Source organism: Pelodiscus sinensis, chromosome 5, assembly GCF_049634645.1.
Source record: "Pelodiscus sinensis isolate JC-2024 chromosome 5, ASM4963464v1, whole genome shotgun sequence".
Taxonomy (NCBI): domain Eukaryota; kingdom Metazoa; phylum Chordata; order Testudines; family Trionychidae; genus Pelodiscus; species Pelodiscus sinensis.
The window spans coordinates 133,459,031-133,481,520 of NC_134715.1; the positions used below are offsets into that span (position 1 = coordinate 133,459,031).

At 61.5% G+C, this 22,490-nt stretch overlaps 1 protein-coding gene across 1 annotated transcript; it reads left to right on the forward strand.

Annotated features, from left to right (window-relative positions):
• The first annotated feature begins 4,816 nt into the window (after window positions 1–4,816).
• Window positions 4,817–17,891, forward strand: TEX261 (testis expressed 261). The gene is made up of 6 exons (XM_075931072.1): window positions 4,817–4,999; window positions 6,564–6,643; window positions 10,130–10,283; window positions 11,380–11,447; window positions 14,298–14,400; window positions 16,406–17,891. Exons 1-6 carry the CDS (start codon window positions 4,930–4,932, stop codon window positions 16,519–16,521), a joined length of 591 nt encoding a protein of 196 aa, XP_075787187.1. The 5' UTR covers window positions 4,817–4,929; the 3' UTR covers window positions 16,522–17,891.
• Window positions 17,892–22,490: the final 4,599 nt, after the last annotated feature.

Here is a 22,490-nt window from a genome sequence, read left to right on the forward strand (position 1 = left end):
CAATGCTAGCCTCTGGCAGAACAAGAAAGGGGGAGCGAATGCCAGCTCAGCGGGTCCCTCCTCCTTACATGGGGCTCATGTTCACCAGCAGGCAGACAATCCTGTGGGGATGCGGATCCCAAACCAGCCCGGGTGGAGCTCCCTATGGATGTTCAGAGCTTCCAGTGTGGCCTCAGGGCTGGGTGTCACATGCTCCTTCGCTGGAGCCTTTTCCCTTCCGATCACTTCCCAGGCATCAAGGCAGGGTGTCCTGAGAGGGAGGTCAGGGAGGGAGGAGACAAAGAGGGGTTCGGACCTCTTAACTGATTGCTGAGACTTTATGCTCTGCTCCTCTCCGGCACCTCCCCTTTGAGGGTCTCAGTCCTCCTCACACATTCACCCCCCTGCTCAGAGGAATGGACGTTGGCACAGCTGGAGAAACTGAGGCACTGAGCTGAAGTGACTCACTGAGGCTGGCCACATGCCTAGTCATCACCAGCGATTAGGACTCGGGAGTGCCTGGTGCTTAGACGTGTGGTCAGCACTGGACCACAGCACTCAACATCTTCGCCCAGGCAGTTTGGCCACGCCCCACAGCCTCTAACCACTAGGCCAGACCACCAGCCCACAGCTCTGGGGGAAAGGAGCTGGAGACGCGGAAGGGCTTCCATCTCCGGTGAGTCTCGGGTAGGCAGGTCAAACAGGGGGTTGGCAACGCCATCAGGGTGTTGGCAGATATTTAACTGACTGTCCCTGCACCTCCCGCCACCGTGGCCCTGGGCACAGAGAAGTCCTGTGCCCCCAACAGCTGGGGGGCAGGGCTTCCTGCTTCCCCTCCCCCAGTGCACACAGCAGGGTGTGATCCCAGGAGTGTAGCTGTCCAATGGAAGAAGGCGGCAAACACGCCAGCCGCTCGCTGGGCACCTGGCTCACGTCGAGGCCAGCCACCGACTGACGCCCCCGGGCTGGGAGCAGCGAGGAGCAGGAGAGAGGGGTGTAAGCAGACCGGGGCGCAGGATGGAGGAGAGGCCGAGAGGCAGAGTCCCAGGAGTGTCTCCAAGAGGAAGATAAACAAGGACAGGCCTGACATTTCGCCCGTCTCACGTCGCTAATTAAGCGCCCGTCATGCTCCCTTAGCTCTCCCGAATGGCATTTCCTGGCGTTCTCTCGCGCGCTCGACTCCGGCTCGTGTCCCCTGGAGGGCAAGGCAGCAATTGCCAGAGATCAGACGGGGCGCTCACGCGGTTCCTCCCGACGCACGCTTGCCCGCTCCCCGAACCCGCGGCGGCAGGGGGGACATTTCCAGGACGCAGCCAGATGCCGCCGGCTGGGCTGCGGACATGGCAGCCGGGCCCGGGGCCTGTGACTCAGACAACGGGTCAGGCCGAACGGAGAGACGGACAGAGGGACGGATGGGCCTGGAGAAACAGCCAGGTGGCTGGATTGACCGTCACTCCCCTTCCCTTTGAACCTCCCACCACCCAGCTCCCAGGAGCGCCCACGAAACTTCCCACAGGGTTCCGCTCTCTGCCACTTCTGGGGTGTTTCCCTGCTAACCCTGTGGAGCCCCTGTCTCCTCCATGCCCTACGAGGCAGGGGCTCCCTATAGGAGGCAGGGACCCTCTCATCAGGGTTACCCGTGCTCATGGAGCCTTCTGGTAGCAGCCTCTGACTGCCCATGGCTGGGTTGTAGGGATGAATGGGGCTGGGTTGTAGGGCAGAATGGGGTCTGGTGATAGTTGGGGAGGTGTGCAGGGCTGGTGGGGCCCAGTGGATGTGTGGGGGGAGGGCAAGGGCACCAAAAATGAGGAGGTGTTTGGAACAGATCTCGTATGAAGAGAGATTAAAAAGATGTGGACTTTTCATCTTAGAAAAGACGAGAATAAGGGGGGATATGACAGAGGTCTATAAAATCATGACTGGTGTGGAAAAAGTGACTAAGGAAAAGTTATTTATTTGTTCCCACAGTATAAGAACTAGGTGGGGTCACCAAGTGAAATGAATAGGCAGCAAGTTTAAAACAAACCAAAGGAAGTTTTTCTTCATGCAGCACGTAGTAAACCTGTGGAACTCCTCGCCAGAGGATGTTGTAAAGACTGGCACTTTAACAGGGTTCAAAAAAGAGCTAGATAGATTCATGGAAGTTAGGTCCATCAAAGGCTATTAGCCAGGATGGGTAGGGACGGTGTCCCTGGTCTCTGTTTCTTTGGAGCTGGGTGACAGGAGAGGAATCACGGGATGATTCCCTGTTGTGTTCCCTCCCTCTGGGGCATCTGGCATTGCCCACTGTGGGCAGACAGCGTACTGGGCTGGATGGACCTTTGGTCTGACTGCGTCTGGCCATTCTTATGTTCTTCTTACGTTCTGTAACTGCCCAGAAATCAGTGGAACCACACAAGGGCAGTGATGTGCCCATGGTGGTGCGGTCACTCAGTGGCAGAGACGAGTGTCCTGGAGGCGCAAGGTACAGAGTTTTGTTTAGGGTCTGTTGCAGTCACATTCTTGGTCACAAGGTGGCGCACACGGCCCATCAGCCTGAGCAGGGAGCTTAGTTTTCTAATGATAGAAAAAAGCCCAAACTCTGTTAAAAACCCTACAAATGTGTGTTTTAGTAGGGAGGTAAGTGACTCCTTGAGCGACTGCTTGAATACTCGCTCCCCCCTCTGCTGCCTATGTAGCAGAGGCAGCAAGGCGGGGGAGCAGGAGCCAGTGTTGGGGGAAGCTGGCTTAAAAGCGGGTGTGCGGCGTGGAGGGCAGGGGAGGGAGACCCACAGCAGTCCCAGAGTGCGGGTCTGCACTTTAAAGGTAGTAAGGCTATGTCTAGACTGCAGGCTTCTTTCGAAAGAGGCTCTTTCGAAAGCATCTTTTGAAAGAGCCTCTTTCGAAAGATCGCGTCTAGACTGCAGGCGGATCTTTCGAAAGAGCAAGCCGCTTTTTTGAAAGAGAGCACCCAGCGAGTCTGGATGCTCTCTTTCGAGGAAGCCCTATTTACATTGAAGAACGCCTTCTTTCGAAAGAGGAACTTTCGAAAGAAGGCGTTCTTCCTCGTGAAATGAGGTTTACCGCCATCGAAAGAAAAGCCGCGTTCTTTCGAAATAATTTCGAAAGAACGCGGCTTGAGTCTGGACGCAGGGGAAGTTCTTTCGAAAAAAGGCTACTTTTTTCGAAAGAACCCCTGAGTCTGGACACGGCCTAAGAGCCTGGCGACTCTTCCGACATTTCAAATGCAGAGCCGCAGGGGCGATCGTGAGCTCCCCCCCCAACTAACCGATGGCCAGTCCACCGACTACGCGATTCGCTAATTAACGGCATCTGAACAGCCCTCGTTTTTTATGCATTTAACATGAAACACGGAGGGTTCATTTCCCGGGCCACACGGGATGTTACGGACGTATGTACAAGCTGGAATCCCCTTGGGCCACCCCGCATCAGAAGGGCAACTGTCCAATGCCTAGAGGGGCCGTGCGGGACACACCCCACATACTCGGGCAGTTGGACCCCCTGGGGCCTGTTGGGTTATGTAACACTGAATAGGGGTCTGGGATGGCTGTACCGGTGGGTGAGGAGTTCAGTCACAGCACTCCCCTGGAACATGTGGTTTCTCTTTGTTTCTGCCCTCTGGAAAGACGGAGTCCGGCCAAAACAGGTATAACCCTTCCTATGTAGAAACAGGCTTTTCCCCTTCATGTCTGTAGCCTAGCGAAATCCAGAAGCGCGCAGCCGCCCTGTTGTGTCTGTTACTCGGGGCTGGCCCGTGAGAGCTTTCCAAGGCTGCAGTCTCTGGACCGATGGATGCGGAAAGTTTGTCGTGTTGGGTTCATTAGAAATTCTGCAAAGAGCCATCAGAGGCAGGGACCAGCGTAGTCAGCACCCGCCTGTTAATGTGCCCGGTGCAGGGTGAGTATCCCCGGGGACTGCGGCCCGGGAAGATGGGCACAAAGAGGCTAGAGGGCGGGTAGCGAGCAATGGCTCGGTGTCCGGATGGCGGTGTCGGGGGCGGTGTCGGATCAGGGGGCGGGGCGGAGGGGTCGGATCAGGGGGCGGGGCCGGCTCGGGGGGGGCGGGGCGGAGGGGGAGGGGCGGGGGCGGGGCCGGCTCGGGGAGAGGTTCGGGGGCGGGGCCGGCTCGGGGTGGGCGGGGCGGGGCGGAGGGGGAGGTTCGGGGCGGGGCCGGCTCGGGGAGAGGTTCGAGGGCGGGGCCGGCTCGGGGTGGGCGGGGCGGGGCGGAGGGGGAGGGGCGGGGGCGGGGCCGGCTCGGGGAGAGGTTCGGGGGCGGGGCCGGCTCGGGGTGGGCGGGGCGGGGCGGAGGGGGAGGTTCGGGGCGGGGCCGGCTCGGGGAGAGGTTCGAGGGCGGGGCCGGCTGGGGTGGGCGGGGCGGGGCGGAGGGGGAGGGGCGGGGGCGGGGCCGGCTCGGGGAGAGGTTCGGGGGCGGGGCCGGCTCGGGGTGGGCGGGGCGGGGCGGAGGGGAGGTTCGGGGGCGGGGCCGGCTCGGGGTGGGCGGGGCGGAGGGGAGGTTCGGGGGCGGGGCCGGCTCGGGGAGAGGTTCGGGTGCGGGGCCGGTTCGGGGTGGGCGGGGCGGAGGGGGAGGTTCGGGTGCGGGGCCGGTTCGGGGTGGGCGGGGCGGGGCGGAGGGGGAGGGGCGGGGGCGGGGCCGGCTCGGGGAGAGGTTCGGGGGCGGGGCCGGCTCGGGGTGGGCGGGGCGGAGGGGGAGGGGCGGGGGCGGGGCCGGCTCGGGGAGAGGTTCGGGGGCGGGGCCGGCTCGGGGTGGGCGGGGCGGAGGGGGAGGTTCGGGGGCGGGGCGGAGGCTGCGCTGACTCCCCCGGGCCGGCGGGGGCGCTGTGGGCGGGCGGGGCCGGGCGCTGCCGCGTTGGCCGCGGGCAGGAAGCGGGGCCGGGCCGGACGCGGCGCAGGAGCCGCCGATCGCAGCCCCCCCCCCCCCGGCCCCGCCGCCATGTGGCTGCTCTACGCGCTCAGCTGGGCCGCGCTGCTCGTCCAGGTGGCGCTGGTCACCCTGGCCATTGGTGAGACCCCGCCCCCCCCCCGGGACTCCCCCGCCAAACCCCCCGCGACCCCCCCCGCCCATTGGTGAGACCCCGCCCCCCCGGGACCCCCCCGCCATCCCCCCCGCGACCCCCCCCGCCCATCGGTGAGACCCCGCCCCCCCCGGGACTCCCCCACTGCTCCCCCGCCTCTCTGGACCGGCTCGCTCAGCTCCCCCCGGCCCAGCGGCCCCCCCAGGCTTCCCCGTCCGTGCCCCGCCCTTGGGGCTGCCCCCCTGCTGCCTTGGGGCGGGGGGGCTCTCCCGGGGGCGGCGGGTTCGGGGCTTGCCCGGCTCAGAGCAAGGCCGAGTGGCAGCCGCGAGCCGGAGGCAGGAGCCTTCGAGCCACGTTCCCCCGAGACAGCGGCGCCCGCGGGCCGGCTGGGTCCCTGCGAGCGCTGCCTGCTCCCCGGGGGCGGACGGGCCACACAGGCGCGTGGGGCGCTGAGCACAGGGGTGGCCCCGTGGCCAGGGTGGACCTGGTGGCTCCGACGGGCCCTTCCCACCACTGGGCTGAGCTGAAGCCCCGTTGCCTGCTGCTTGCGCCCTGTGAGCGCCGGGCCTTTTCTGCGTGTGCATCTGACCTGGGCCCGCTCCCCGCGGGACCCTCGCTTGACACTCTGTGGCTGGGACTCCGGTCCGGAAGGAGTCGAGAGCCCCAGCACAGAGCAGAGCTGCCAGCGGAGCCCGCACTCGGCTGGGCTAAAAGCCCCGAGCCAGCGGAGGGGGCAGCAGAGCTCGCAGCGGGTCAGGAAGCCGGAGTCTCTGGGATGGAAAAGGTCGGCGTGCATGGGGTGGAGGAGCCGCAGCCAGCGGGGCCAGAGCCTACAGCTGGTGGGGCTGCAAGAGCTCGCAGGGCCGCCGGAGCTCCCAGGGCTGGTGGAGCTGCCGGAGCTCACGGGACTGACTTTCCCTGGTCCGGAAAACTCCCTTGGGCAGGTGCCGAGGGAGCCGGGCCGGGGAGGTCCAGCCTGTAGCTCTCTGGGACCTTTCGCTTGAAGGGGTTTCGGGATCACGCCTCTCCCACGGCTGAAATGCAGCCGCCTCTGGTGTGAAGGCCAGCAGCTGTTTAACAGGCCCCGTGGCCCCAGGTCGGGTCCGAAAAGCCACCTCCCTTTGAGACTGCAGATGCTCCGGGTTGGCTGCGAACGGGAGTGAGGCCTCGTCTACGCTTCCAGGCCTCTGGCTTACGCCGGCTTCATTTCCCCACCCGCTTGGAGATTGTTTCACCCGCCTGGTGCACCCTGTCTTCTGGGATCGCCCTGCTCTGTGCCTGCCCAGCTGCCCGCCGCGGGGGCACCCACTGCGAGCCCCTCAGCTCCGGCAGCTTGGTCTGCCCCCCGGGGTGTCCTAACCGTCCTTCCTGGAGCCAGATTTTCAGTTGCCGTGGGAAACCAGGCCTCTACTACTCACGCCGGGTCTCGGTGTCCCGGGAACGGCCCCGTGTGGGAAACCCGCCCGCAAGGACCCGTCGGGTGGCGGGCGCGCTTTCTGGGAGCGGCCGTGGGCGTCCGAGCCCCAGATAACCCCTCTGGTTTCCCTTCTAGCCGCTGGCCTCTACTACCTGGCAGAGCTCATAGAAGAATACACCGTGGCCACCAGCAGAATACTCAAATACATGATCTGGGTAAGCCTCTGGCCGGGTGTGCGCCGAATGCTCCCGCGGGGGCGGTTAGATCGGGCTTGGCAATGCCGTAAGTGGCACGCAAGGGGATGTTCCGTGGCACACGGTGGGGGGGAGTGGAGAAAGCCCCGAGCCTTGCTGTGCGATTGGGGAGAAAGCCTGCCCAGACCCGCCGGCTGGACTCCCTGTGCTCCCGGCGAGGCGCAGCCTCCGCTCCCAGGCCCGTACGTGTGGGGAGTGGGGTGCGAACCCACGGGCCCCCGTAATGGCAAAGCGGGGTCTGGGACTGCCCTAGAAAGGGGAAGAAGTCAGCGCTCTAAGGCGGGGAGGGAAGGCGCCCTCCGCACACAGAGACACCCGCCACACTGGGACCCCCGGATGCTGGGTTGGTCAGTTCACTAGTGAGCGTGGAGTGAGTGGTGGCTCCGGGGGAAGGAGACTCAGGCGACGGGCGTTTGCGCTGCGCTCCGGGGCAAGCGGCCTCTTCCCACGCCAGGCGGGGATGTGCCCTGAGCCACTGATGTGGCCTCATAGATCAGCTCGGGGAAGAGCAAAGCTCCCTCCAGTCTCTAGGGCAGCCACCCCGGCCCTGCCTGCTCCGCGGTGGGGGAGGGAGCCAGCGAGCGCCGCAGGTCCCGGGCTCCGGCTGCCCCTTGGAACACACGTGGCCGAGCGCCGCAGCCCGGCTCCCCCGGGAAGGCTGAGCCCAGCTCCGAGTGCCGGCGGGCGGCTACTTGCGTCCCACAGCCAGTGTCCAGGGACAGGCGCGATACCCCCTCCTGTCCCTGCGCGCTCGCGCCCTGGGCGCCCCCAGCGAGCCCCTGGGGCAGGAGCAGCGCGAGGGGCCGTTTCCCTCCGCCCCGCAGTGCTGGTTACGTGCAGGTTGCGGGGCCGGGGCTCCCTGCGCAGCAAAGTGAGCGGGGCCGGAGCAGCAGAAGTGACAGGTTGGGCACAAAGTGTGCAGGCGCCTGGCGGGGATGCGGGTTTTCCTAGGTGGGAGCGAGCGTGGGCCAGCTGCTCTCTGGGGTCACTGGGAGGCAGCGCGCTGCACGGCCACTGGGCCTTCGCTTGGCTTTGTGTGTCACCGGAAACATGGACGCACGTCCCTCAGGGAGCGACAGCGTGTGTGAGAGAGAGAGAGAGAGAGCGCCCTGCTCCTCCCCCTCCCCCGGCCAGACACCCTGCTCCTGCCCCCTCCCCCGGCCAGACACCCTGCTCCTGCCCCTCCCCCGGCCAGACACCCTGCTCCTGCCCCTCCCCCGGCCAGACACCCTGCTCCTGCCCCTCCCCCGGCCAGACACCCTGCTCCTGCCCCTCCCCCGGCCAGACACCCTGCTCCTGCCCCCTCCCCCGGCCAGACACCCTGCTCCTGCCCCCTCCCCTGGCCAGACACCCTGCTCCTGCCCCCTCCCCTGGCCAGACACCCTGCTCCTGCCCCCTCCCCCGGCCAGACACCCTGCTCCTGCCCCCTCCCCCGGCCAGACACCCTGCTCCTGCCCCCTCCCCCGGCCAGACACCCTGCTCCTGCCCCCTCCCCCGGCCAGACACCCTGCTCCTGCCCCCTCCCCCGGCCAGACACCCTGCTCCTGCCCCCTCCCCCGGCCAGACACCCTGCTCCTGCCCCCTCCCCCGGCCAGACACCCTGCTCCTGCCCCCTCCCCCGGCCAGACACCCTGCTCCCAGCCTGCTCCTGCCCCCCACGTCCCACCTAGATCCTGCACCCAAGTGTGGGGAAGCGCGCACATGCCGCTCCTCCCCTCCCCACAGGACAAGCCGGAGTGGAGCCCAGGGCAGGAGACCAAGGGGGCACGTGGAAAGAGGGCAGGAGGGTTAAGTCTTGGCACAGCACTTCGGGAAGGTTGCCGACCCCTCGGTTAGCTGATCCCTGCGGGCCCGTTCAGGAAATGTACGAGCCCAAGTCGCCTGTGAAAGGCAGCCAGTGAAATAGGTGCAGGATGTTACAATTCCAGGGATCAACCGCCCGGATACAAGCACCAGCCCCGAAGAATCAGGCGAAGGGCCGAGGGCTCTCGGAAGCGCCGGCCCACGTAACGGCAGAGCGCTCTCCCGGTGATTGCTAGAATGGGGATGCAAAGAGGCTCAGGACTGTGTAACACGCGGGGCTCGGGCACCTCCTGGGAGAGAGCCGCACGGCACCGACTTCCCCCTCCTCCTGGGGCTGCCGGGGTGCTAGAGAGGGAGGGGCCATGCTCCCTGTTTTCAGGCTGCTAGGGGAGAGCACAGAAATGTGGGGCCCCTCCAACTCCATCCCCATGGCGTTAGGGCTGATCGTGTGTCGGGGGGCTCCCTGAGCAGACAGCCTGGGGAGATAGAGGGCGTTTGCACCCCCAAACCAGGTTTAAGCCCCGGGTGGGGAAACTGAGGCACGGATGCCCCACAGCTCTTCCAGTGTGGCAGGGGAGCCTGGATTAGAAGGTTCCCAGTGCCGTGGCTGGGCTGGAAGGTAGGAGGCCGGGATGCACGTGGTTTAAGTGGTCAAGCAACCCAGGCGCTGAGCCTGTTTCCGCAGGGTCTGGTTGGTTTGGAAAGGGAGGGGTGTTAGCAGGCTGCAAAAACTGCCATAAACAAGGACCTGCCCCAGCGGGCAGGCGGGGGGCCGTGGGGTCGCACTGCGGCAGAGCCGACGTAGATGCAAGCTCAGGATAAAGTTCCCGGCTGTCGGAAGAGCAGGACAGTGGGACAGAGGCCTCGGGAGGGGGTGGAAACTCCGTCTCGGGGGGTTCCGGAGGCGGCTGGAGCCATCGGTCTGGGTTGGCCTAGATGCTACAAACCCTGCGTCTTGCCGGGCGTGAGACTGGCTGGCTCTCGCGGGCCCGTCTGACCCCGCGGTTCTGATGCTCCGCGCGCTCGCACCCCTTCTCCGGCCCTGCTCGTCTGTCCGCCTCAGGCGCTTTGCGGAGAGGGCGGTCGCTGGCCCCCCTCTGCGGGGACGGAGAAGGCCAGGGACTTGCCCACGGTCACCTGGAGGCCAGTGGCAGGGTCAGGACTAGGACACAGAGGTCCCAGGCCTCCAGGCGTTAGGCCATGCTGCTCAGCAGATGGGTGCCCCCTGCCTCCAGGGCTGTGCCCCTAAAGGAGCTCCCTTGATTTGGCCGAAGGTGACCTCTGAGCCCCCCCGGCCTGGGGGGGTCCTGCCTGCCAGAAGGCCTGCCAGGCTGGGCGCAGCGAGGGGCGGGAGAGGCCGCGGGCCCCTCGGCTGGGTAAGACACGCAGCGGCACAAACGGGATCTGAGGGCTCATGTCGCGTGACGTGTCCGGCGGACACATTTATCGCGCAGAGCGTTGGAGGCCACGAGGGGCCGTTGGCTCTGGCCTGAGCCGTTCCCGTGACCCCAGGCAGGACGCAGAGAGCAGGCAGGCGGCACCCAGGGCTCGGGGCCTGCCCTGGGGCGAGCTGAGCGCTTGCAGCTCCTCGCGGCGTCCGGGGCGGGCTGGAGTAACGATGGGCTGGGGGCTTCTCCGCTTGAGTTCTCCACAGCGGTGCTGGTCGGCCTGTACCTCTTCGAGAGCTTTCCTGGCTTCATGGTGGGCGTGGGCCTCTTCACCAACCTGGTCTATTTCGGCCTGCTGCAGACCTTCCCCTTCATCATGCTGACCTCGCCCAACTTCATCCTGTCTTGCGGTGAGTGGGGCTGTCCGGGCGGGCTGGGTCCGGCATCCCGCTGCGGCCGCAGGGCGGGGGCCAGGTGTTTCCGAGGGAGCAGGCCCCTGGAGCTTCTGGGCCAGACGTTTGAGCCTCTTGGGCACGTCCCGCAGCATGAGCATGTGCGGCGCGACCGGAGTGTGTTGAACCCAGGCCACCCTCTTGCGTCTGGGGATTATAAAGCCTGCGCAAAGCGGGGAACACGACCCAGATCTACGGGCTGTCGGCCCCGCGGCTCGTCCTTGAGCCTGTTCTTCCTGGAGTCACTTCCCAGCGCTTCCACAGCACTGGCAAGTGGAACCAGAACTGAGGGGCTGCTCTACCCACTAGACCACGCTCTCAGTCTATAAGCCGGCAGCTACAGGAGATGCTGCTCTGGATGCCTCAGGAGCAGCATCCCGGCAGGTGCTCGGTGGGAGGGATATTTGGTAAAAAACCAAATGTTTTAAAAGCAGATTAGGGACACTTTGGAAGTGACTGTGCACAAGGATAGTGCACGTGCACTTCTGGCCGTGCGAGGAGAGGGCTGGCTTGGTGCTGCGGGAAGCCGTGTCGGAGGAGTCGGCTCCAGGTCCGTTCCGCAGCCGGGCTCAGGTGTGGCACTAGGGGGCGCTCTGCTGTTGGCCGTACTCTGAATGAGACCCCTGCTGGCTCGGACGAGCGCTAGGGCTGTTAAGCCGTTTCTCCTGGCCACCTTGCAGCTCGGGCTTTTCTTCTGCCCCGCTGGAAACTCCTCCTGTGCAGCAGCGGGAGTCGGACGGGAGGCTCCTCGCTGGCCTTACGAACACTCAGTCCTCCTGGAATTCCCTGGCAGCCTGGCGCAGAACGCAGGCCCTCCTAGCGCCTCGCGCTCCGCTCTGGCCACCAGAACCGCACTCCCCTTGCGTCAGCTGTCGGGGCTGTGCCGGGAGGGGGCTAGCGTTGGGTCTGTCGCTGGGGGGCCGAGGGACAGCACGCTTGCGTCTCTGAGGGCTTTTACGCTGGTTTTCCCGTGGTCGGGGATTTATTTCCAAACACGCAGGGTGGTGGGTGTGACTTGAAGGCTGGCGGTTCACGCTCTCCTTTCCGTTGGCAGTGCTGGTCGTATTTAACCACTACTTGGCGTTCCAGTACTTTGCGGAGGAGTACTACCCGTTCTCTGAGGTAAGGGACCGTGCGGGGGAAGCGTCTGCGCTGCCTTTTGAGCTGTGTTTGGGGGCAGGAGAGAAGGGCGCTCAAAGATGACCCGCCAAAAGAAAGCTGTCCCCAGTTTCGGGGTTTCTGTAGGCCCTTGTCAAAGAGGCCCCGATAGCGTTTCCTCTCAGGACTGCCCCAAGTATTTTTTTAGCCTGTTTTTTTCTGTAATGGCCTCAGGCATGTTGAGTGGGGATGTTACGATGCGGTTAATTGGCTAATCGAATACTCGATGGACTTTCTATCGACCGCTCGATTGCTTGAGAAGGGAAGGCAGCCCGGCTCAGTCCGGTCTGGGTCCTACCCCTGCAGTTTAGACGTCGTAGGGCCAGGCGTGACGGCGCGTCGGGGGGGCCCGACCCTGCACCCCCATCCAACCAGATGTGACGCAGCCGGCCTGTAGAGTAGAAGGTTTTATTGGTTCACAGGGACACAGGGTAGCATAGGAGTGATGTTAGCACAGGCCCTGAGAACAGGCAGCCCCATTCCTCTCGGGGGGAAGGGGCTTCACCTCCTTCCTTGGTCTAAAACCTCCTCTCATCCTAGCCCAGTTGAGACTGCCTCCCCCCCCCCACCGCCATGGCTCACTCGCCCCAGGCAGCCGCACCTCCTCCACTGTCCTCCTTTGAGGCCCAAGGTGCAATCTGCTGTCACCTGGGCCTCAGGAGGTGAGAGACTACCCATACTTCCCCAGTGAGTCCCACCCAGCCTCCCCCTCCTCATGCAGCTAGTGCTGCAGGGCCTGGGGAAACTGAGGCACGCACACACACAGCGTCACTACAGAGCCACATAGGACGGTAGGATCACGTAGAACCCCACAAGACAAGTGGAGCGTGCGACACCAGAGTGAACACAGGATTACAAAAGTAGACAGCACCCCCGCTGCGTCTCACCTGGCTGCCTGCCTGCCCGGCTTTTAGTACATTTAAACCGCAGCATCACTGCGGGGGTAAGTCCCAGACTGGCATAAACTGGGACTGAGCCGGGCTGCCTGCTCGGCCGGAGCAGCCTCAGTCCATGGCCAGCCCGGGGCCCCATAATGCTGCTTTGCAGCAGCCTGTTCTGCTCTCCTCTTCGTGCCCCGCGTTGCTGCCTCTGATAGAGTGTGGGGGGAGTCGGTTTTAAGTCGGCTTCCCCCAGAACTTGCTCCTCCCCCCCACCTCACCTTTGCTGCTTCTTAGAGGCAGCAAGGGGGTGGGGAAATGGGAGTAGTCGACTAGATTAACCGCTGAGCCCTGGCTTACTGGTCAGTCAACTACTCGCTTACATCCCTGATGTTGATGGAATGAAAATCCCTTCCCCCGGAGTAACCTGCTTTCCCTCCCTTGGTACCTCTGGCGTGAAACCTGCCAGCGCATCAGCCACCCGAGAGTGTCCTGGGGTAGACAGGACCTGAATTTAGCCTCTTGATTGCTCCACAGCCAGAGGAAGATGTGGGCACGCGCCTTATGGCTGGCGGGTTATTACGGAAATCGAGTGGCGACCCGGGCTCCCTGCGGTTCTAGCACCGGGCAGAGCTGTTACCTTCCAGGCTGCTCTTACTTCGGCTTTCTCTGTTCTGCTCCCCCGCCCTCGCAGGGCCGGACAGAGCACCCAGAAGCAGGGAAGGGTCCTGGCAGAGCCCGTGGGATGCGGTTTGCGCTCGGAACATTTGTGTCCCCTCTCTTCCTACCCTCTAAAACCGGGGTGGCCAACCAGTTCTGAAGCAGTAGCCACTGCTAGAGCGAGCTAGCCGCACTCATCCAGCCAAGTGGCCCATTGTTCAAGCCAACTAGCCACACTCAACCTGCCAAATAGCCCATCATTCAGGCCAACTAGCCACACTCAACTGGTCAAGTCGCCCCATCGTTCAAGCCAGCTAGCCGCACTCAACCTGCCAGGTAGCCCCATTGTTCAAGCCAGCTAGCCGCACTCATCCTGCCGGGTAGCCCATTGTTCAAGCCAGCTAGCCACACTCAGCCTGCCGGGTAGCCCATTGTTCAAGCCAGCTAGCCACACTCAGCCTGCCGGGTAGCCCATTGTTCAAGCCAGCTAGCCACACTCAGCCTGCCGGGTAGCCCATTGTTCAAGCCAGCTAGCCGCACTCAGCCTGCCAGGTAGCCCCATTGTTCAAGCCAGCTAGCCGCACTCATCCTGCCGGGTAGCCCATTGTTCAAGCCAGCTAGCCGCACTCAGCCTGCCGGGTAGCCCATTGTTCAAGCCAGCTAGCCACACTCAGCCTGCCGGCAAGCCAGCTAGCCGCACTCAGCCTGCCGGGTAGCCCCATTGTTCAAGCCAGCTAGCCGCACTCATCCTGCCGGGTAGCCCATTGTTCAAGCCAGCTAGCCGCACTCATCCTGCCGGGTAGCCCATTGTTCAAGCCAGCTAGCCACACTCAGCCTGCCGGGTAGCCCATTGTTCAAGCCAGCTAGCCGCACTCAGCCTGCCAGGTAGCCCATTGTTCAAGCCAGCTAGCCGCACTCAGCCTGCCGGGTAGCCCATTGTTCAAGCCAGCTAGCCGCACTCAGCCTGCCAGGTAGCCCACTGTTCAAGCCAGCTAGCCGCACTCAGCCTGCCAGGTAGCCCATTGTTCAAGCCAGGTAGCCGCAGTCAGCTGGCTGAAGAGCCCCATGTAGCCAGTGAAATGCCATTTTGGCCACTGGATTTGACTGCCGACGCTGCTCGCGTGTGGGCTTTGCCCCAGTTGAAGTGTCGGGGCGGAGTCCGCACTGGGAAGTAGCTGACGCTTCCAGGCTGTTGGCTGCAGTGAGTCTGGGGGGGGGGGGGGGGGGGGTGCGATTGTGGCTGGGTCTCTCGCTGCCTCTCCCGTTTCGCCTGCAGGTCCTGGCCTACTTCACGTTCTGCCTGTGGCTCATCCCCTTCGCCTTCTTTGTGTCCCTGTCGGCCGGTGAGAACGTCCTCCCTTCCACGGTGCAGTCTGGAGGTGAGCGGGAGCCGGCGCCAGCACGTGCCCAGCTGTAACAGTAGCAGTGTTTTACAGCCCCCTCCTCCCCCCCCCCCCCCCCCCCCCCCCCAGCCCGGACTCCCGAAGGCGGGGCTTGAGGAGACTACAGGTCCCAGCATGCTCTGCTCCCTCTGGAGCTGAAGGGTTAGATAGTGGGGCGGACGGCATTTCAAACCAGGCTGGATACGTACAGGTGGGATCTCCCTGGTCTGGCACCCTCAGGACCTGAACCAGGGAGTTTGATGGACTAGGGGAGGTCAGGGTTCCCCTCCTGGCTGTTGGCCTTGCTCCCAGCTGCTGCCTCCAGCCTACCAGGGGCTGCATCCTGCCTGGGGCCAGGGCTGTGCTCACCGCGCTGGGGGCACCAGTCCGGGCTGCGCTCCCGGCGGCCACGGTCCTGGCCAGGCCCCCACTGGCCAGGGCTGAGTCCCAGGCACTGGCCCCACGTCCTTGGGCCTGGGCGGGGCTGAGCTCCCCACTGCGCTGGCCCCACGTCCTTGGGCCTGGGCAGGGCTGAGCTCCCCACCGCGCTGGCCCCACGTCCTTGGGCCTGGGCGGGGCTGAGCTCCCCACCACGCTGGCCCCACGTCCTTGGGCCTGGGCGGGGCTGAGCTCCCCACCGCGCTGGCCCCACGTCCTTGGGCCTGGGCGGGGCTGAGCTCCCCACCGCGCTGGCCCCACGTCCTTGGGCCTGGGCGGGGCTGAGCTCCCCACCACGCTGGCCCCACGTCTTTGGGCCTGGGCGGGGCTGAGCTCCCCACCGCGCTGGCCCCACGTCCTTGGGCCTGGGCAGGGCTGAGCTCCCCACCGCGCTGGCCCCACGTCCTTGGGCCTGGGCGGGGCTGAGCTCCCCACCACGCTGGCCCCACGTCCTTGGGCCTGGGCGGGGCTGAGCTCCCCACCGCGCTGGCCCCACGTCCTTGGGCCTGGGCGGGGCTGAGCTCCCCACCACGCTGGCCCCACGTCCTTGGGCCTGGGCAGGGCTGAGCTCCCCACCGCGCTGGCCCCACGTCCTTGGGCCTGGGCGGGGCTGAGCTCCCCACCGCGCTGGCCCCACGTCCTTGGGCCTGGGCGGGGCTGAGCTCCCCACCGCGCTGGCCCCACGTCCTTGGGCCTGGGCGGGGCTGAGCTCCCCACCATGCTGGCCCCACGTCCTTGGGCCTGGGCGGGGCTGAGCTCCCCACCATGCTGGCCCCACGTCCTTGGGCCTGGGCGGGGCTGAGCTCCCCACCACGCTGGCCCCACGTCCTTGGGCCTGGGCGGGGCTGAGCTCCCCACCACGCTGGCCCCACGTCCTTGGGCCTGGGCGGTGCTGAGCTCCCCACCACGCTGGCCCCACGTCCTTGGGCCTGGGCGGTGCTGAGCTCCCCACCACGCTGGCCCTGCTACCACCAGCCCCTGAACCTGGCCAGCCGGGGCTCTGCTCCCGCAATGTCCGTGGTCCTGCCAGATCACAGATGTTGCCGGGCCAGAGAGTCCCGGATTTCAGAGGCTCAGCCTGTACTTAGAAACCTACTAAGCAGAGGTCCTGCAGTGCCAGTGCTGCTGGGGCCTGGTGGCCCTTGTGAACTAGGCCCCTGGGTCAAAGATGAGGAAGGACGGCCTAGTGGTTAGGGCACTAGCCTAGGCCTCGGGAGACCTGGCTTTAGTTGTGTGTTCACAGTTTTCCTGGGTGACCCTGAGTGGGCGTCTCTCGGGCTGGGTGCCCCACCTGTAAAAGGCGGAGGTGGGGACAAATGCACTGGAGACCCGAAGCGCTTTGAGCTCGGCCGGCGGGAAGCCTGCGTAGGAGCCGGGTCATCGTCCGCGTTAGGCCTTGGGGGCGCCCGCTAGTAGCTGTTGTTGCTTCTCGTCGGGCAAAGTGTGGGCCCCCGGGAGACGGTCCCGAAGGCTTAAAAGGGGCCACTTCCTTCCCAGCGCCAAACGATTTTGCGCGGGGCTAGCGGCCGTGCTGCTGCTGGCTCTGATCTCCCTGTCTCCGCAGATGACGTGGTGTCCAACTACTTCACCAAGGGGAAGCGGGGGAAGCGCTCCGGCATCCTCCTCATCTTCTCCTTCATCAAGGAGGCCATCCTGCCCAGTCGCCAGAAGATGTACTGAGCCCCCGCGGGCGGCGTGAACTGTGCCCAAGCGGAAGGGCTTGGTGGGGGTGTCAGCGCGGTCCCTGGGCCTCCGGCGCGCCCCCTTCCTCCACTTCGCTCCGAGGGATTTGGTTAGGAACGTACCATCCCGAGGCAGCCGCCGTGTCTGGCGGGCGCGTTCAGCGCCTCCGTGGCGCAAAGCGGGCGGTGGCCTTGTCAGACCTCTCCGATGGCCCCCACGCCTTGCTGACGAGGTCCTGTTCCATTGGAGCGTAAGGAGGGGGGCAGCCTCCGAGAGCCACGGATTGTGTTCAGAGACCATGCCGCGAGCCACTGGCATCCGTTCTTAATTAAAGCCAAAAGCCTTCGTCGGACGCAGTTTGTCCGAGGGCAGGAGGAACGCAAGCCGAGTCCAAGTGGGGTTTATGTACAGCCGTGATTAAAAAAAAAAAAAAAAAAGCTCTTGAATTCCGAAACTTTGCCGTCTGGAGCCCTGCCTGTGGTGACGCCCGCTCGTTACAGGATGCACGACCACGATCCAGACGCGGAGTCTGTGAGCTGGCGGGCACTGGTGCATGCAGCTCCGAAAGGTGACTTGCCAGGGATAAAAACTGGCCGTGCGCCTCTTGCTGCTTTATGATGAGGGTGGAAGATGCCCAAAGGGGGGGGTTTATGTTTTTCTGCTTTTCACACAAAGACATTTCAACTTTTTGTCTTCCCTGGGCTTGCTAGCAGTCTCGTTGGAGGGCTCCGAGGTGGCTTGTAGGCCTCCTAACCCTTTCGTTAGGGGCGTTGACGTCTTTGCAAAGAGAGCCCTTCTCCTCTCTGTGTATTTGAGCTACGGTGGGGTTGGCAAAACCAGAAAGCCCAGCGTGCGGTGCCGTGGCTAACAACTGCTTCCCTTCTCAGACATTTCTGGTGTCCGGTCGTTCTCCAGTTGTCCATAGTCACAGGTAGACAAACCCCTCAGTGTTCAGGGAGAGCAAGGGGGAAACCGCGTAGGCGATGATGCGGAATAAAGAAGCAAAACGGGCCCCGGCCACGTTTTTCCCCCTTTGCTGGTCACCTTTAACCTTTGTGCCAGGGGCGGGGGTGGGCGGGGAGGTAGACGCGGTTTTGTTAAGGCCGGGCTTGGAATTGGGAGCCCTGCCACCAGCCGGTGTTGGCTCACCCTTTGGAAAGGGTCTTGTCAGATGCGGGATGTGTGTCGGCTCTGGACGAGGGCCACTGAGAGCTGTTGAAATCTGCCCTGTCTCTCGAGAAGGGGGATCTATGACACTGTGTCGCTTTCATGCTTCGTTGAAGGGCGGTGGGGTTTCTGTTCGTGTGCCGATTCTCGTTTAATAAAGGCGATAGACGCAGTTTGCCTTACGAGCAAAGAAGCTGAAATTTGGTGGCTCCCTCTTGGCCCTTCACCGAAGCCGTAACTGGCTGATTAAAGGGGAGGCTTTTCAAGCCCCTCACACAGTCCCATGCTGCTGGTTTTCGGAGCGCTGCGGGTGAGCTCTGGGTGATGTGTATAGTACCAACGAGGATCCACACAGCACTTGGCTAGCCCACAGCAGAGAGCGAAATGTGTAAGGCCCCGATTCTGTAACCCTTTTAAGCGTGCTCAGAACTGAAGAGGGGGCAGAGAAGAGCCGTGTCTGGCCCGGGGCTGGAGAGAATGCCTTCCAATAAGAGATTTAAGGACCACACGGAGTACATCACAAAGATCGAGGAGACTGGATTACAGGTGGTATTTATTACTGTAGCACTTATGAGCCCTCGCCATAGCTTAGGACCACACTGTGTCTAAGTAGCTTGATGGGGAGCAAATACTGGGGACTCACCAGCTCTCTGATCCAGCAGTGAAAGCCAGAACAAGACTCAAAGCCTGGAAGTTGAAGCCTGACGAATGCCCGTGCAAACTGTGGGAGGGAAAGTGATTAACTGCCAGTATAACTCTCAGGGGACGTGGTGGTGTCTCCATCTCTTGGTGCCTCAATCCAGTTGGAGGGGCTTGCTGGAAGATGCCTCGGCCCAGCACAAGTTATTAGGAGGTCGGATTGGATGGTCTGGATCCTTTTGGCCTTAAAGTGTATTAACTGGATCCAGGCAGGGGCCTCTCCTGATGTGAGGGGGTCTGCCCACGCGGCTGCCCCTGCAAAAACTTTCCCTGTGCAGCGGGAACGCAAGGAGGAAGATGGCAGAGTAGCGCAGGGTGCTCTGTGCGGTTATTGGACTGAACTAACTGGGTTGGAAACGGAGAGTTTATCAGCACAAGCCCGTAGCGCGGGTGGAGCGATACCGTTATACAGGTGCTGACCTAGTAGAATCACCTGCACGGATAAGCATCTTTGTTCTGCATTTGCACTAGGGAGTTGCATTGATTTATGTGTTTCTCTCTCAACTGATGTGGTTACAGCTGCATAAAAGATGTATAAATCAGCCCAAACGCAGAATTTAAACACTGGGGTTATGTCTCCACTGCAGTATTTGTTGGCAGAGAGTATGCTAATAAAGTGCTCATTAGCATTTGTTGTGCTGTCATTTGCATATTCTCTGCCGATGCTTTTTGCACAAAGACAGGCAGTGTAGATGGGTCCATTTTGTGCAAAACCCCCCCTTGCACAAGATCCCTCGTGCCTCAAAAAAGGAGGTATAGAGCATCTTGCGCAAAAGAGTCTTTTTGCACAAAACGGACCTGTCTACCCTGCTTGTTTTTGTGCAAAAACCTCTTGAGCAAAAAGCATCGGCAGAGAATATGCAAATGGCAGTGTGACACATACTAACGAGCGCTTCATTAGCAGACTTTCTGCCAACAAATGTCGGCAGTGTAGACACAGCCCAGGTGAAATTCAGCTGAAGAGCAAAAAGGAGGGACCTGTATAAGACCAGGTGTGAAAGACTCCTGAGGTCTGACTTAAACTCTGGTGGTTTGAACCAGGCAGGTGCTTTTTGCCTCAGTTTACCCATCTCACATTTGCTGACTCTTTGCATATTCAATAACCTCCGTGGTTAAGTTGGACGAAGCTGCTGGAGGGAGCTCTTATTGCAGATGCTGGTCAGCTTCTGTGAAGCACATCGTGGAGGATGGGACAAGGCAAGACCTGCCTAGTGTTTGCCTAAAGGCCCAGTTTCCCCTGCAACATGTGAGCACTTGGCAATATACAATCCTAGCACTGGAAGGAACCTCGTGAGGGCATCTACTCCAGTCCCCTGCCCTCCCGGCAGAGCCAAGCACCGTCCCTGGCAGGTTTGTCTAACCTGCTCTTAAAAATCTCCCATGGGAATTCCACAACTTTCCAAGGTGATTTATTCCCGTGTTTCACCATCCTGACAGGAAGTTTTTCCTAACGTCCAACCTAAACCTCCCTGGCTGCAGTTTAAGCCCCTTGCTTCTTGTCCTGTCCTCAGAGGGCAAGGAGACCAATTTTCCTCCCTCCTCCTTGGAGCACCCTTTTAGGGACTTGAAAACCGCTCTCATGTCCCCTCTCTGGCTTCTCCTTTCCAGACTAAACAAGCCCAATTCTTTCAGTCGTCCCTCACAGCTCGTGTTCCAGACCTTCCATCACTTTTGTTGCTTTTTGCTAGAGTCTTTCCAATCTCTCCACATCTTCCCTGAAATGTGGCGCCCAGCACTGGACACAAGACTCCAGCTGAGGCCTAACCAGCGCGGAGTAGAGTGGAATTATCGTCGTAATGACCAGGCCAGCCATGAGCGTAGTCCTGTAGGATCTCTGTCTTTTCCCCCTCCCCTCCGTGGTACAGGCCTTGATGTAACGTTTCTCGAGAGGTGCAGTGTTGCTTGAACTTCGTTTTCCCCTTGGCAATCTGGAATAAACTGCCCGAGGAGGCTGTGGAGTCTCCGTCGCTGGAGCTATTGAAGAGAAGCTATTGAAGACATCTGCCAGGGATGGTCTAGATGGTGCTTGGTCCTGCCGTGGGGGCAGGAGACTAGACTCGATGACCTTGCAAGTTCCTTTCCAGCTCATGCAATTCTTCGATTGTCTTCTAATTTCTACCACCGTATTTAACAAAGCTGGAAGCGGCACCTCAGCTGGCTGCGTTTGCAAGTACAGTAATTCCTCATTTAACACTATTGATGTGTTTCAGAAAATGAGCGTGTGAAGTGAAAACGTGTTATGCGGGATCAGTTTTCCCATTGAAAATAATGGAAAAGGTGGGGGTTGCGTTTCAAGCGGGGGTGTCTGTTGGGACCGGGACATAAGGTTGCGGGAGAAAGGGGACTGGGTTACAGCATGTTTGGCTCTGGGGAAGAGAAGGGGAGGAGAGGGGAGGGGGATTGGGTTGGGAGTATGCCGTTGTAATGGGTCTGCCGGGACCTGCACTGCGTCCAGGGAGGGGGGGTTGGCGGGGAACGGCACGCCGAGCGGCGACCCCTCCGCCGCTTTTCAGGGAGGCGGGGGAAGCCCCGCGCAGCCACCAGCAGCGGGCCGGCTGGGGAAATCGTGTTATTCCGGCGACGGTCGTGTAATTCAAAAAACTTTTCCGAAAAAAAATCGTGCTATCACGAAAACGTGTTAAGCAGGCACGTGTTAAATGAGGAATTACTGTACGCTTGCCTCTAAGATCAACAATACCGAGACGTGAGTAGGCTTCAGAGTTAACATGGGCCGAAGCCAAATGCCACAGCTTCCAGCTCCGCTTCGAACTGTTCGCCGCCTCTGGCCGACGGCCCTGCGTCAGGACACAGCCAGCAGGCAGAAGAGTTCAAGACGATGTCCAAAAAAAAAAAAAAAAAAAAAAAAAAAAAAGCTGAGGTGGTGTGGCCACAGGAAGGCAGGGAAGTCCGGGCCCTGCCCTGAGAAGCACCTATATTCTACATCCACCCTAGGGACAGGCGCTGTTTGATCCGGGGCAGCCTGGCTTCCAGACTGATCCCGCCTGATCTTTTACCCACGGCTGCAAAGAGCGTCTGAGCATATCTTTTTAGGACAGTGTGGTCTCCTGTTGCTGATGGGAGGGAAAGCTTAGCCGGGGGAAAGACCCCACTGCCAATGTGGTGCGGAGGGAGCCGGTGGCCTTGGCCTTTGTAGGAGAGCTGAGAATTTGTCAGGCAGGAGCTCTCTAGCCTGTCCTCCCCACAAGGGTCTGTGCTGGCAATTAGGTGGCGGAAGTGAGGTTCTAGAGAGACAGACCCCGTAATACCCAACCCCCCTGCAGAGAGTTACACTAGTGAGTATACGATGCAGCACTTTAAAGACTAACAAGATGGTTTATTAGGTGATGAGCTTTTGTGGGCCAGACCCGCTTCCTCTTCTTGTGGAAGAAAATTGGCACGTCCATATAGACCAAAGGGATACAGTCAAAAAGTGAACGCACATAAAATTGACAAATCAGATTTTAGAACAGAGAGGTGATGGGGGGGAGGTTAAGGTCTATGAGATAATTATATTAGAGGTGATAATTGGGGAAGCTATCTTCGTAATGGGTAATAGCTTCCCCAATTATCACTTCTAATATAATTATCTCAGACATTAACCTCCCATCCCCCCTCTGTTCTAAAATCTGATTTGTCAATTTTATATGTGTTCACTTTTTTTTGACTGTATCCCTTTGGTCTATATGGTTGTGACTATTTTCTTCCACAACTTGATCTGAAGAAGTGGGTCTGGCCCACGAAAGCTCATCACCGAATAAACCATCTTGTTAGGACTATGCAGCTCTTTAAAGACTGTCTTTTGTTTCAGCAAGACCAGACTGACACGGCTACATCTCTATCACTAGTGAGTAGGACCTATGACATTAGCACAGGGAGCAGTGCGCAGTTTTGCACGGCCATCTTTCAATGGCACGGCTGGGACTTCGAGTCCGGGTTGTGTTAGCTAGAAGTCAGGGTAGGCCGTGCCGAGCTCCCACAGGGATGGAGCTACTCCTCCTCCCCCCTCCCCCCGTCCCTGGGCTACTTCCCGTAAGGCACAGTAGTTAGTAAGACCCACTCCTGATCTGATCTGCTCCAACTCAGTGAGCCGCAGAGCCGGG